The 16,222-nt window shown below is 37.4% G+C and overlaps 1 protein-coding gene across 4 annotated transcripts in view; it reads left to right on the plus strand.

Annotated features, from left to right (window-relative positions):
* RRAGB (Ras related GTP binding B) overlaps window positions 1-1,747 on the plus strand; it is a 38,740-nt gene extending 36,993 nt beyond the window's left edge. For all 4 annotated transcript variants that reach the window (XM_041741960.1, XM_041741964.1, XM_041741962.1 and 1 more), the window contains one exon: window positions 346-1,747. In XM_041741960.1, coding sequence (XP_041597894.1) covers window positions 346-443 — 98 coding nt within the window. In that variant the 3' untranslated portion in view covers window positions 444-1,747. The remainder of the gene's footprint in view (window positions 1-345) is intronic.
* The last annotated feature ends 14,475 nt before the right edge of the window (window positions 1,748-16,222 follow it).

Genomic DNA, 16,222 nt, shown 5'->3' on the forward strand with positions numbered 1-16,222 from the left:
TTTCTAGGATGTTCCCCGAGTTTAAATTATCTCTAACCCACATGCTTTTCCTACCTTAGGTTAATATTAAAATACAACATAAGATGATGAGTTTTATTCTACAAGTAAACCAAACCAAAAGAATTTGAAATTTTATTTTGGAAATGTTATATTTAGAATATAAATAAATCTTCTTATTAAGAAAAATTAAGTCATGATTAACATGGGACTTCCTATTCCTATATGTTCCCTATGACATATATTGAGAGATTTGGCTCTCTTTTGTTTATTTATTTGTTTTTATTAGACATTCCTTTGGTTGCCTGTACTTATTCTCTTGGGTATCTCCTCCACCCCTACCCTTAGCTTCCGCAGCTACTCTGATCAACATCCGCAATGCCAGAAAACACTTTGAAAAGCTGGAAAGGGTGGATGGACCAAAGCAGTGTCTTCTCATGAGCTAAACATGGCTAAATGTTTCAATTTTTTTTGAAATACTGTTTCTTAATTAATCTTAATATTATATTCCTATATGTAGGCTCTGAAATGTAATGCTTACCACTTCTGTATTTCTTCCTCACTCTCTAGTCTTAATGTTCAACCTTGAATGCTATTAACTAAAATAGCCAGTAAGAAGTTAGAAGATGAGCTGTTCATGGGCTTGATGGGACATAAAATTATGTGATATATAAGTGTTCTGATAACAAGATTCTTAATAGTGTGTGTTCTGATAACCTGGTTCTAATAGTTGTGTTTGCCAAAGCCTTTCCCAACATCATCTTGTATTCCTTATCAGATAGTAAGCTGCAAGTTTGGAATATTACTGTTTTCTCAGCATGCATTAAAAATATTCCTTACCTTCAATTATAAATAAACTAAGGCTGTTAGGGATTTCAGCGTCTGTTTTTCTTTTCCTTATTTCTTCAGCTTTCCCTAAGAAAGAGCAAATGAATTTCACATTTACCCTAGGGGAGGGTATCTGCTTGTTGGGAAATATTACATAATAAAGTTAGATAGGAAGGATATAGCCAGATTATAGCCTTAAAGATAGGTAGAGGTGTTTAGGTATAATGTGATAAGAAATAAGAAACCATTATAGGCTTTTGGGGAGGGGAATTATGTGAAAGGAATTTTGAAAGAAAATTAACCTAGACTGTATGCTATGGCCTGAGTGGTGGCAGTTAGGGAAGCTGTGGCAACAATGTAGACCTGAGATGTGTTGAAAAGTCTCTTCCAGGATGCATCTGGAGAAGGCATGAATAAAAAAGTTGAGAGAAAAGAGATAAGGTTTATGAGATACAAGTCTTTCTCTATGATCCAGGAATGGTTAATTTTATATATTACATTACACCTAATGGGAAATGCCTTCATTATGCTAGTCAAGTAGTAGTAAATTTTTTTTCAATAAGTTTTGTTTTATTTCATCCCCTAAAGAAAAAATGAAGCATTGTAAACTCGGAGAAATGGAGCTTGGCAGTACTAACTAGAATTACTGAAAACCCTAATTTTTTCAGCTTCCATGGATGTCATAACAGAACACAAAAGCATTTAGGGAATCTATGGCACAGTATATTCATCTCATTTCCCTTGTCTCTATGTCATGAAGAAATATTCAGACCAACAGAACCTCACCTTTCCCAATTTTATCATCCCCAGTTGAGAGAAACAGTTTTCACTAAGCAGTGAAGAACATGGTTTTTAGGTAGCCTACATTATGTAGATTAAAATTCTCATTTAAAAGCTCATGGAACAGGGGTGCCTGGGTGGCTCAGTGGTTGAGCATCTGCCTTTGGTTCAGGTCATTATCCCAGAATCCTGGGATCAAGTTCCACATCAGGCTCCCTGCAGAGAGCCTGCTTCTCCCTCTGCTTGTGTCTCTACCTCTCTCTGTGTGTTTCTCATGAAAAAATAAATAAAATCTTTAAAAAATAAAAGCTCATGGAACTAATTTTATCAACAGTTGTATTAACCCTCTGCAAAAAGGGAGTTTCTTAGTAGATTTTCTTATTCTTTATCTTAATATTTAGGAGAATGAAAAAAGCAAATGAACTGGAGGTCTGTTCTGTGACTAATATGAGTCATGATTTGACATGTTCTCATTATCTTCAGTATCTGGGGTGAGATTTGAAGGAACTACACAAAAGCGGGTTTTTTGCTTTTTGCTTTTTTAGAAAGTGAACAGATAGAGATTATAGACATTAAATTAGATGAGCATGAAAAAATATGCTTTTATCATTATTTGCTCTTGGTCTAACCTTTGCTCAGATTCTAGTTACAACTTGGACTTACAGGATGCATAAAAGAATGAAAGATTAGAAAAATAAGGTTCTGATTTGGCTTAATCTTTATCATTGTAATGACCAGCCAGTCTTTTTTGTCACTGAATACAAAAAAAATGTTTGAAATAGATATCTGTCCAAATATAGAACTGCCTAGAAACTGAATTAAACACAAGTGCACAGTGAAAGGATATACACAGAAATGGAAAGATGAAATAAAAACCAGAGATGTGAAAACTATGGGATTAGTGATAGAATGAAATGATGCTTTTTATAGACTATGTTAGTGATGTTAGTAGGCTAGGGCAATAGTTTTCAAACTTGAGCAGGCATCAGAATCACTTGAAAGGGAATTGTTAAGACACACTGCTACCCCACATGCACCACTGAGTTTCAGTTCTGTAGGTGGGGTGGAGCCCAGAAATCTGCATTTCTCAGAAGTTTGGAGGTGAATCTGATATCGATCCTACTGATCCAGGGACTATACTTCAGGAACCACTGCTTTAGGGAAAGAGGAAATGTAGAGTAGAAGCAGGAGTAGGACAACATATATTCACTTAAGTTTATTATGATAAGTTGAAGGCATTATACTAAGTAAAATATATATAGTGTAGACCACTGATTCTCAGAGTGATATAAAAGTTTGTGAAGCACAGTTGTAGACAAACATAATGACTAGGAGGCTTCTATTTATAAGTAATATGTTGGAAATAGAAACCATAATAAGCATAAAGTATGGGAAGTGATTTACATAAGGAGCCAGCTTTTCTCAGTTTCAATCAGGTTTATTTTCTACCTCAATAGGTTATCATAAAAATTTATGTGAGTTGCCAAATGGAAACACTGCTATCTTTAGTTGAGTATTTACTAAGTGTCAGCCTTTATAGGCTTTATAAAGTATTTATATGCTTTATGAAGATTATTATTTAATCTTCACATGCACTTTTTGAGGTAAGTACTATCTCTTCCATTGTTTTAGATGGACCCAGAGAGAAACTGGACCCAGAGAGAATAAAAAATTTGCCCAATTATGCAGTAGCGGTGAGGCTGTGATTTGAACTTAGGTAATCTAACACCATAGCTTGTGCACTTAACTTTAACCTTTAAATTATATGGCCTTCCTGAATTTAAAAGCCCACTCAGCTCTCTCTGTGTCTCTCATGAATGAATGAATGAATGAATGAATGAATGAATGAATGAATAAATAAATAAATAAATAAATAAATAAATAAATAAATAAATAAAATCTTAAAAAAAAAATCCCTGGGTGGCTCAGCGGTTTAGTGCCTGCCTTCAGCCCAGGGCATGATCCTGGAGTCCCGGGATTGAGTCCCACGTCGGGCTCCCTGCATGAAGCCTACTTCTCCCTCTGCCTGTGTCTCTGCCTGTCTCTGTCTCTGTCTCTGTCTCTCTCTCTCTCTCTCTTTCTCTGTGTGTGTGTCTCTCATGAGTAAATAAATAAAATCTTTGAAAATAAAAATAATGTCCACTCAGAATGGAGAGTTTGAGGTGCACCCAGGTGTTGTACTTGTGATATTCCCACTGTGTTGGTTACTGTGAACCACATGCTTGTTTACCTGTCTTACTCCTGTTTTAACTGGGGCTTTGGCACATGGAATAAAAAGCTTTATTACAGTATACAATGAACAGCAGATTAAGGATAAAATAAAATTCCAGTTTGAAGAATTTAAATCAAATTTAAACAGTTTTTCAGTATTTATGATGTTCCCCCCAGAATTGGGTTACTGTGAGCATAAATTAACCTCTCCTTCTTTGGGCCCTTTTAAAATAGGAGGAAAAGTGGATATCCTTGACTTGTTCCTAACCCTAGGAGAAAAGCTTTTATTATTTCCCCACTGAGGATGTTATTAGGTGTGGGTTTTTCATAGATGGCCTTTATTTTCTTAATAAATTTATTTTTCATTGGTGTTCAATTTGCCAACATCTAGAATAACATCCAGTGCTCATCCCATCAAGTGCCCACCTCAGTGCCTGTCACCCAGTCACCCCCACCCCCCGCCCACCTCCCCTTCCACCCTAGTTCATTTCCCAGAGTTAGGAGTCTCTCATGTTCTGTCTCCCTTTCTGATATTTCCCACCCATTTTTTCTCCTTTCCCCTTTATTCCCTTTCACTATTTTTTATATTCTCCAAATGAATGCGACCATATAATGTTTGTCCTTCTCCGATTGACTTATTTCACTCAGCATAATACCCTCCATGACCATCCACGTCGAAGCAAATGGTGGGTATTTGTCGTTTCTAATGGCTGAGTAATATTCCATTGTATACATAAACCACATCTTCTTGATCCATTCATCTTTCGATGGACACCGAGGCTCCTTCCACAGTTTGACTATTGTGGACATTGCTGCTATAAACATCGGGGTACAGGTGTCCCAGCGTTTTATTGCATCTATATCTTTGGGGTAAATCCCCAGCAGTGCAATTGCTGGGTCGTAGGGCAGGTCTATTTTTAACCCTTTGAGGAACCTCCACAGTTTTCCAGAGTGGCTGCACCAGTTCACATTCCCACCAACAGTGCAGGAGGGTTTGGTTTCCCTTTCTCCACATCCTCTCTAACATTTGTGGTTTCCTGCCTTGTTAATTTTCCCCATTCTCACTGGTGTGAGGTGGTATCTCATTGTGGTTTTGATTTGTATTTCCCTGATGGCAAGTGATGCAGAGCATTTTCTTATGTGCTTGTTGGCCATGCCTATGTCTTCCTCTGTGAAATTCATAGATGGCCTTTATTATGTTGAAATTATACTCCCTCTAAACCTACTTTGTTGAGAGTTTTTATCATGAATGGATGTACCTTGTCAAATGCTTTTTCTGCATCTATCTTTTGAAATGATCATATGGTTCTTACCCTTTTTTTGGTTTTTACCCTTTTATTAATGTGGTATATAACACTGGTTTGTGAATATTGAACCACCTTGCAGCCCAGGAATAAATACCACTTGATCGTGGTGAACGGTCTTTTAAATGTATTCTTGAATTCAGTATATTATTTTACTGAGAATTTTTGCACCCATGTTCATCAGGGATGTTGACCTGTAGTTCTCTTTTTTAGTGGAGTCTTTATCTGATTTTGGTATCAGAGTAATGCTGACCTCATAGAGTAAATTTGGAAATTTTCCTTCCTTTTCTATTTTTTGGAATAGTTTGAGAAGAATAGATACTAACTCTTCTTTAAATACTTAGAATTCACCTGTGAGCTATCTGGGCCTGAATTTTGTTGGGAGCTTTTTGATTATTGATTCAATTTCTTTGCTGGTTATCAGTCTGTTCAATTTTCTATTTTTTTCTGTTTCAGTTTTGGTAGTTTATACGTTTCTAGGAATTTATCTCTTCTAAGTGATCAAATTAGTTGGCACAGAATTTTACAAAATATTCTCTTATACTTTTTGTGTTTCTATGCTGTTGGATGTTATTTCTCCTCTCTCATTTATGATTTTATTTATTTGGGTCCAATCTCTTTTTGATAAGTCTAATTAGAGGTTTATCAATTTTAATTTTTTTCAAAGAACCAACCCCCAGCTTCATTGATCTATTCTGTTGTTTTAGTTTCTATATCATTTATTTCTGCTCATTTATTATTTCCTTCCTAGTGCTGGATTTAGGCTTCATTTGTTCTTTTTCTAGTTCCTTTAAATGTATGTTAGGTTGTTTCTTTGAGATTGTTCTTGCTTCTTGGGATAGGCTTGTATTGCTATACTTCCCTCTTAAGATCATTTTTGCTGCATCCCAAAGGTTTTAGATTCTTGTTTTCATTTCATTTGTTTCCATGTATTTTTAAAAATTTTTTTAAAATATTTTATTTATTCATGAGAGATGAGATAGAGAGCAAGGCAGAGACACAGGCAGAGGGAGAAACAGGCTCCATGCAGGGAGCCCAATGTGGGACTCGATCCTGGGACTCCAGGATCACGCCCTCGGCCAAAGGCAGATGCTCAACCGCTGGGCCACCCAGGCATCCCTTTTTTTTAATTTTTAAAAGATTTTATTTACTTATTCATGAGAGACATAGGCAGAGACATAAGCAGGGGGAGAAGCAGGCTCCCTGCAGGGAGCCCGATGTGGGACTGGATACTGGGATCCTGGGATTGTGCCCTGAGCTGAAGACAAATGCTCAACCACTGAACCACCCAGGCATCCTGTATTTTTTAATTTCTTCTTTGATTTCCATTCATTGTTGAGTAGCGGTTGTTTAAACTCCTTGTATTTGTGGCCTTTCTTGATTTTTTTTTCTTATGATTGACTTCTGCTTTCATAGCATTGTGGTCAGAAAAGGTAGATATGACTTCAGTGTTTTTGTATTTCATAGAGGCCTGTTTTGTGACCTAACATGTGATCTGTTCTGAACAGTGTCAGATGTGAACTTGAAAAGAATGTGAATTCAGCTGTTTTAGGCTGAAATCTTCTGAATATATCTCTTAAGTCCATCCCGTCCAGTGTGTCATTCAAAGCCAATGTTTCCTTGTTGATTTTCTACTTAGATGATATTTTCTTTGATATAAGTGGAGTGTCAAAATCCACTGCTATTATTATTATCACTTAGTTCATTTATGTTTTTTTATTATTTTATATATTTGGGTGTTCCAGTCTTGGGTGCAAAAATATTTATAATCTTTATATCTTATTGGATTGTCCCTTTTATTATTATATAGTGTCTTCTTATTACAGGTTTTGTTTTAAATCTAGTTTGATCAGTATAAGTATTGCTATTTCACCTTTCTTTGACATCCATTTGCATGATAAATGTTTATTGCCCTCCCCTTCGCATTTGAACTACAGGTAGTTTAAGATCTAAAATTCATCTCTCCTAGGCAGGACATAAATGGTTTTTTTTTTTTTTAATCCACTCTGATACCCTATGTCTCTTAATTGGAGCATTTAGCTCACTTACATTCAAATTAATATTACTCGATAGGTATTTATTGTCATTTTATTACTTGTCCTTTCTGAAATATTCTCTAATCCTTTTTTATCTTTGTCGGTTTTGGTCTCTCCTTTGCACTCATAGTCCCCTTTAATATTTCTTGTAGAACTGGGTTAGTGGTTATGAAACCCTTTAAATTTTGTCTCAGAAATTCTGTTTCTCTCCTTCTACTCTGAATGATAGCCTTGCTGTATAAAGTATTCTTGGCTGCATATTTTTCCCATTCAGCACTTTGAATAAATCATGCCACTCTCTTCTGCCATACTAGTTTTCTATTGAAAGATCATGATCTCTAGCTGGCCTGATGGGTTTTTCAATATCTTTTGTCTTGCCACTTTTAACATCTTAAGGATTTAAAAAACTCTTTTAAGAATTTTTTCTGGGCAGCCCGGGTGGCTCAGCAGTTTAGCGCCGCCTTCAGCCCAGGGTGTGATCCTGGAGACCTGGGATCAAGCTTCTCCCTCTGCCTGTGTCTCGGCCTCTTTCTCTCTCTGTGTCTCTCATGAATAAATATATAAAATCATTATTTTGCAAGTTTAATTAATACATGTCTTGGTATTGGCCTGCTTTTGATTTTGATAGATGTTCTCTATACCTCCTAGATCAGGATGTCTGTTCCTTTCTGAAATTTTCAGCTATTATTTCTGCAAATAAATTTTCTGCTCCCATTTCTCTCTCTTCTTCTTCTGGGACATTTTATGGCATCCTGAGTTCTCTTAGTCTGTTCTCCTCTTGCATAATTCTTTGTCTCTTTTGTTCACCTTCATTTCTTTGAATTACATTGTCTTCTAGGTCATTAATTCATTACTCTCATTCTTCCAGGCTGCTGTTCATTGCATCAAGCCTGTTTCTAATCTAATTTCTTGCACTCTTCATCTTGTATTAATTTTTAAAAATTTAAATTCATTTTAGTTAACATATAGTGTATTAATAGTTTCAGGGGTAGGTAGAATTTAGTGATTCATCACTTGCATATAACACCCAGTGCTTAATTAAATGAAGTACCCTTCTTAATGCCTATCACTTAATTACCCCATACCCATACCCACCTCCCCTCCAGCAGTCCTCAGTTTGTTCCCTATATTAGTATCTATTATGATTTACCTTCCTCTCTGTTTTTACCTTATTTTATTTTTTCTTCCCTTCCCCTCTGTTCATCTGTTTTGTTTCTTAAAATACATATATGAGTAAAATCATGTGATATTTGTGTTCCTCTAATTTCACGTAGCATAATACCCTCTACTTCCATCCACATGGTTACTAATAACAAGATTTCAGTCTTTTTGATGGGTGAGTAATATTCTTTTGTGTGTATATACCAATTCTTCTTTATCCATTCAGCTGCCAAAGGACATCTGGGCTCTTTCCATATTTTGGCTATTTTGGACATTGCTGTTATAAACATTGGGATGCATGTGGTCCTTTGAATCATTATTTATGTGCCTTCTGGATAAATAGCTAGTAGTACATATGGTAGTTCCATTTTTAACTTTTTGAGGAACCTCCATACTGTTTTCCAGAATGGATACACCAATTTGTATTCCCACCAAGAATGTAAGAGGGTTCCCCTTTCTATGCATCTTTACCAACATCTGATGTTTTCTGAGTGTCAACTCCAGTCATTCTGACTGGTATGAGGTGGTATCTTATTGTGGATTTGATCTGTATTTCCCTGATGCTGAGTGATGTTGAGCATCTTTTCAGATGTCTGGTAGCCATATGTGCATTTCTTCTTTGGAAAATGTCTGTTCATGTCTTCTTCCAATTTCTAGACTGGATTTATTATTTGGAGCTTGTTGAGTTTGAGAAGTTCTTTATAAATTTTGGATACTAGCCCTTTATCTGATACATTATTTGTGAATATTTTCTCCCTTCTGTAGGTGCCCTTTTAGTTTTGTTGACTGTTTCCTTTGCTGTGTAACAGCATTTTATCCTGATGAAGTACCCATATTTCATTTTTGCTTTTGTTTCCCTTGCCTCTGGAGATATGTCTAGCAAGAAGTTGCTGCAGCTAAGGTCAAAGATGTTGCTGCCTGTGTTCTCCTCTAGGATTGTGATAGATTCCTATGTCACATTTAGGTCTTTCATCCATTCTAGTTTATTTTTCTATACGGTATAAGGCAGTGGTCCAATTTCTTTCCTTTGCAAGTGGCTGTCCAGTTTTCCCTACAGCATTTGTTGAAGAGACTTTTTTCCATTGGATATTCTTTCCTGCATTGTCAAAGATTAGTTTATAATAGAGGTTAACTATTTGAGGGTCCATTTCTGGGTTCTCTGTTCTGTTCTACTGATCTGTGTCTCTGTTTTGTGCTAGTACCATGCTGTCTTGATGATTACAGCTTTGTAATACAGCTTGAATTCTGGAAATGTGATGCCTCTAGCTTTTACTTTTACATACTACTTTGGCTACTTGGGGTCTTTTCAGTTCCATATAAATTTTAGGATTGTCTGTCCCTGCTCTGTTACAAAATGCTAATGGCATTTGGCAGGGATTGCATTGAATGTGTAGATTGCTTTGGGTATATTGCTTTTAGCAATGTTTGTTCATCTAATCCATGAGCATGAAATGTTCCTCCATTTCTTTGTATCTTTCTCAATTTCTTTCACAAGTGTTCTTTAGTTTTCAGAGTGCAGATATTTTACCTCTTTGGGTAGGTTTATCCCTTATAGTTTTGGGTACACTTTTATAAGTGGACCAATTCCTTGATTTCTCTTTCTGGTGCATCCTTTTTAGTGTATAGAAATACAAGAGACTTCTGTGCATTGATTTTATATCCTAGGATTTAGCTGAATTCTTGTAACAGTTCTAGCAATTTTTTTGGTAGTCTTTTAGGTTTTTTTACGTAGAGTATCATGTTGTCTGGGAGGATGAAAATTTGACCTCTTCTTTGCCAAATTGAACGCATTTATTTCTTTCTGTTGTCTGATTGCTGAGGTTAAGACTTCCAGTGCTATGTTGAATAACAGTGGAGAGAGTGGGCATCTCTGTTGCGTTCCTATGCTTAGAGGAAAAGACATCAGCTTTTCCCCAGTGAGGATGATACTGGCTGTAGGTTAAGGACCTTTGTCTTGAGCTGCTTTCAGGATTTTCTGCTTATCTTTGTAATTTACAATTTTCACTATTAATGTTGAGGTATTGACCTATTTTTGTTGATTTTGAGTGGAGTTCTCTCTCCTTGGACTTGAATGCCTGTTTCCTTCCATAGATTAAGGAAATGTTCCACTATAATTTATTGAAATAAACCTACTCCTTTTTCCCACTCTTCTTCTGGGACTCGTATAATAAAGATATTACTTTGCTTTATGGCATTGCTGAGTTCCCTAAGTCTATCATCATAATCTAATAGTTTTCCTTCCCCCTTCCGTTGGTCTGGATTATTTTCCATAATTTTATTTTCTCTATTACTGACTCACTCTTCTATGTTCATTCCTGTTTTAATGGCATCCACTTGTGACTGCATCTTGGTTATAGCATTTCTAATTTTGGGCTGACTTATTTCCCTTGTCTCTACAGTAAGGGATTCTGTATTGTCTTCTATGTTTTTTTCCAACCCAGCTAGTATCTTTATAATTGTTGTCTTAAATTTTTTTTAATAAATTAATTTTTTATTGGTGTTCAATTTAACAACATACAGAATAATACCCAGTGCTCATCCCGTCAAGTGCCCCCCTCAGTGCCCGTCACCCATTCACCTCCACCCCCCGCCCTTCTCCCCTTCCACCACCCCTAGTTCGTTTCCCGAGTTGGGAGTCTTTTTCTTCTCCCTTCCCTTATATTCCCTTTCACTGTTATTTATATTCCACAAATGAATGAGAACATACACTGTTTGTCCTTCTCCGATTGACTTACTTCACTCAGCATAATACCCTCCAGTTCCATCCACGTTGAAGCAAATGGTGGGTATTTGTCGTTTCTAATTGCTGAGTAATATTCCATTGTATACATAAACCACATCTTCTTTATCCATTCATCTTTCGATGGACACGGAGGCTCCTTCCACAGTTTGGCTATTGTGGACATTGCTGCTAGGAACATCAGGGTGCAGGTGTCCCGGCGTTTCATTGCATCTGAATCTTTGGGGTAAATCCCCAACAGTGCAATTGCTGGTTCGTAGGACAGGTCTATTTTTAACTCTTTGAGGAACCTCCACACAGTTCTCCAGAGTGGCTGCACCATTTCACATTCCCACCAACAGTGTAAGAGGGGTCCCTTTTCTCCGCATCCTCTCCAACATTTGTTGTCTCCTGCCTTGTTAATTTTCCCTATTCTCACTGGTGTGAGGTGGTATCTCATTGTGCTTTTGATTTGTATTTCCCTGATGGCAAGTGATGCAGAGCATTTTCTCATGTGCGTGTTGCCCATGTCTATGTCTTCCTCTGTGAGATTTCTGTTCATGTCTTTTGCGCATTGCATGATTGGATTGTTTGCTTCTTTGGTGTTGAGTTTAATAAGTTCTTTATAAATCTTGGAAACTAGCCCTTTATCTGATACGTCATTTGCAAATATCTTCTCCCATTCTGTAGGTTGTCTTGTAGTTTTGTTGACTGTATCCTTTGCTGTGCAAAAGCTTCTTATCTTGATGAAGTCCCAATAGTTCATTTTTGCTTTTGTGTCTTTTGCCTTCGTGGATGTATCTTGCAAGAAGTTACTGTGGCCAAGTTCAAAAAGGGTGTTGCCTGTGTTCTCCCCTAGAATTTTGATGGAATCGTGTCTCACATTTAGATCTTTCATCCATTTTGAGTTTCTCTTTGTGTATGGTGAACGAGAGTGGTCTACTTTCATCTTCTGCATATGGAATCCAATTGTCCCAGCACCATTTATTGAAGAGACTGTCTTCCTTCCAATGATGGTCTTTCCTCCTTTATTGAATATTAGTTGACCATAAAGTTCAGGGTCCAATTCTGGATTCTCTTTTCTGTTCCATTGATCTATGTGTCTGTTTTTGTGCCAGTACCACACTGTCTTGATGACCACAGCTTTGTAGTACAACCTGAAATCTGGCATTGTGATGCCCCCAGCTATGGTTTTCTTTTTTAAAATTCCCCTGGCTATTCGGGGTCTTTTCTGATTCCACACAAATTTTAAAATACTTTGTTCTAACTCTCTGAAGAAAGTCCATTGTATTTTGATAGGGATTGCATTAAACGTGTAAATTGCCCTGGGTAACATTGACATTTTCACAATATTAATTCTGCCAATCCATGAGCATGGAATATTTTTCCATCGCTTTGTGTCTTCCTCTATTTCTTTCAGAAGTGTTCTATAGTTTGAGGGTATAGATCCTTTACCTCTGTGATTAGGTTTATTCCTAGGTATCTTATGCGTTTGGGTGCAATTGTAAATGGGATTGACTCCTTAGTTTCTCTTTCTTCAGTCTCATTGTTACTGTATAGAAATGCCATTGATTTCTGGGCATTGATTTTGTATCCTGTCACGCTGCCAAATTGCTGTATGAGTTCTAGCAATCATGGGGTGGAGGCTTTTGGGTTTTCTATGTAGAGTATCATGTCATTGGCGAAGAGGGAGAGCTTGACTTCTTCTTTGCCTATTCGAATGCCTTTAATGTCTTTTTGATGTCTGATTGCTGAGGCTAGGACTTCCAGTACTATGTTGAATAGCAGGGGTGAGAGTGGACATCCCTGTCTTGTTCCTGATCTTAGGGGAAAGGCTCCCCGTGCTTCCCCATTGAGAATGATATTTGCTGTGGGCTTTTCGTAGATGGCTTTTAAGATGTCGAGGAATGTTCCCTCTATCCCTACACTCTGAAGAGTTTTGATCAGGAATGGATGCTGTATTTTGTCAAATGCTTTCTCTGCATCTAATGAGAGGATCATATGGTTCTTGGTTATTCTCTTGCTGATAGGATGAATCACATTGATTGTTTTTTGAGTGTTGAACCAGCCTTGTGTCCCAGGGATAACTCCTACTTGGTCATGGTGAATAATTTTCTTAATGTACTATGGGATCCGATTGGCTAATATCTTGTTGACAATATTTGCATCCATGTTCATCAAAGATATTGGTCTGTAATTCTCCTTTTTGGTGGGGTCTATGGTTTTGGAATTAGGGTGATGCTGGACTCATAGAACGAATTTGGAAGTACTGCATCTCTTTCTATCTTTCCAAACAGCTTTAGTAGAATAGGTATGATTTCTTCTTTAAACGCTTGATAGAATTCCCCTGGGAAGGTATCTGGCCCTGGACTCTTGTGTCTTGGGAGGTTTTGGATGACTGCTTCAATTTCCTCCTTGGTTATTGGCCTGTTCAGGTTTTCTATTTCTTCCTGTTCCAGTTTTGGTAGTTTGTGGCTTTCCAGAAATGCGTCCTTTTCTTCTAGATTGCCTAATTTAAGGGCGTATAGCTGTTCATTATATGTTTTGAAAATCATTTGTATTTCCTTGGTGTTGGTAGTGATCTCTCCTTTCTCATTCATGATTTTATTAATTTGAGTCTTCTCTCTCTTCTTTCAATAAGGTTGGCTAATGGTTTATCTATCTTATTAATTCTTTCAAAGAACCAACTCCTGGTTTTGTTGATCTGTTCCACAGCTCTTCTGGTCTCGATTTCGTTGAGTTCTGCTCGAATTTTAATTAACTCTTTTCTTCCTCTGGGTGTAGGATCTCTCCTGTTTTTTCTCTACCTCCTTTATGTGTAAGCTTACTTTTGTATATGAGTTCTTTCCAGTTTTTGAATGGATGCTTGTATTGCGATCTATTTCCCCCTTCAGGACTGCTTTTGCTGCATCCCAAAGATTTTGAATGGTTGTATCTTCATTCTCATTAGTTTCCATGAGTCTTTTTTTTTTTTTTCCATGAGTCTTTTTAATTCTTCCTTAATATCCTGGTTGACCCTTTCATCTTTTAGCAGGATGGTCCTAAACCTCCATGTGTTTGAGGTCCTTCCAAACTCTTGTTGTGATTTAGTTCTAATTTCAAGGCACTATGATCTGAGAATATGCAGGGGACGATCCCAATCTTTTGGTATCGGTTGAGACCCGATTTGTGACCCAGTATGTGGGCTATTCTGGAGAAAGTTCCATGTGCACTTGAGAAGAATGTGTATTCAGTTGAGTTTGGATGTAAAGTTCTGTAGAAATCTGTGAAATCCATCTGGTCCAGTGTATCATTTAAAGCTCTCGTTTCTTTGGAGATGTTGTGCTTAGAAGACCTATCGAGGGTAGTAAGAGCTAGATTGAAGTCACCAAGTATAAGTGTATTCTTATCTAAGTATTTCTTTACTTTGGTTATTAATTCGTTTAAATATTTGGCAGCTCCCACATTCGGGGCATATATATTGAGGATTGTTAAGTCCTCTTGTTGGATATATCCTTTAAGTATGAGACATTATCCCTCTTCATCTCTCACTACAGTTTCGGGAAAATTTTAGTTTATCTGATATAAGGATGGCTACCCCTGCTTTCTTTTGAATGGTACCTTTTGAATGGTAAATGGTTCTCCAACCTTTTATTTTCAGTCCGTAGGTGTCCTGCTGTCTAAAATGAGTCTCTTGTAGACAGAAAATAGATGGGTCCTGTTTTTTTATCCATTCTGAAACCCTGCGCCTTTTGATGGGGTCATTAAGCCCGTTCACGTTCAGAGTTACTATTGAAAGATATGAGTTTAGTGTCATCATGAGATCTATTCAGTCCTTGTTTTTGTGGATTGTTCCATTGAACTTCTTCTTAAAGGGGAATTTTAAGAGTCCCCCTTAAAATTTCTTGCAGAGCTGGTTTGGAAGTCACATATTCTTTCAGTTCCTGCCTGTTTTGGAAGCTCTTTATCCTTCCTTCCATTTTGAATGAGAGTCTTGCTGGATAAAGTATTCTTGGTTGCATGTTCTTCTCATTTAGGACCCTGAATATATCCTGCCAGCCCTTTCTGGCCTGTCAGGTCTCTGTGGAGAGGTCTGCTGTTACCCTAATATTCCTACCCATAAAAGTCAGGGATTTCTTATCCTTTGCAGCTTTAAGGATCTTCTCTTTATTTTTGGAATTTGCAAGCTTCACTATGAAATGTCGAGGTGTTGAATGGTTTTATTGATTTTAGGGGGGGATCTCTCTGTTTCCTGGATCTGAATGCCTGTTTTCCTTGCCAGATTAGGAAAGTTTTCAGCTAGGATTTGTTCAAATACATATTCTGGCCCTCTGACCCTTTCGGCACCCTCGGAACCCCAATTAAACGTAGGTTTTTCTTCGTCAGCCTGTCGTTTATTTCCCTTAATCGGTCTTCATGGTCTTTTAATTGTCTGTCTCTTTTTTCCTCAGTTTCCGTCTTTGCCATCTACTTGTCTTCTATGTCACTCACTCGTTCTTCCACCTCATTAACCCTCGTCGTTAGGACTTCTAGTTTGGATTGCATCTCATTTAATTGATTTTTATTTCTGCCTGATTGATCTAAATTCTGCAGTCATGAAGTCTCTTGAGTCTTGTATGCTTTTTTCTAGAGCCACCAGTAGCTGTATTATAGTGCTTCTGAATTGGCTTTCTGACATTGAATTGTAATCCAGATTTTGTAACTCTGTGGGAGAGAGGACTGTTTCTGATTCTTTCCTTTTAGGTGAGGTTTTCCTTCTAGTCATTTTGCTTAGTGTAGAGTGGCCAAAAACAAGTTGTATTGGGAAAAGGAGCAAAAGAGAGGAGAGACAGAAGGAAAGAAAAGAGAAAAAGAAAAAAGAAAAAGAAAAAAGGAAGAAAAAAATGAAAAAAGAAGAAAAAGAGGAAGAAGAAAGGGGAAAAAAGGGGGTGGGGGAAGCAATCAGAATAAAAAAAAAACATGGGGGAGTATCTTCTGTTTCTGTATACTTTAAGTCCTTTGACTTCCCCTGGAACTTGTCCTTCTAGCTGGTCTTCTGGGGGAGGGGCCTGCCTGTTGTGCTGATTTTCAGGTGTTAGCACTTGGGGGATCTGCTCTTCCCCCTGCCTGGTGCAGGACTCAGTGGGGGTTGTTTACCCTGTGATGCCCCAGGAGGAACAACCCCAGTGGCTGCGGCAGCTCTGAAAACCTGGATTCAGCTCACACAG

This window comes from Vulpes lagopus, chromosome X (genome assembly GCF_018345385.1).
Source record: "Vulpes lagopus strain Blue_001 chromosome X, ASM1834538v1, whole genome shotgun sequence".
Lineage (NCBI taxonomy): Eukaryota > Metazoa > Chordata > Mammalia > Carnivora > Canidae > Vulpes > Vulpes lagopus.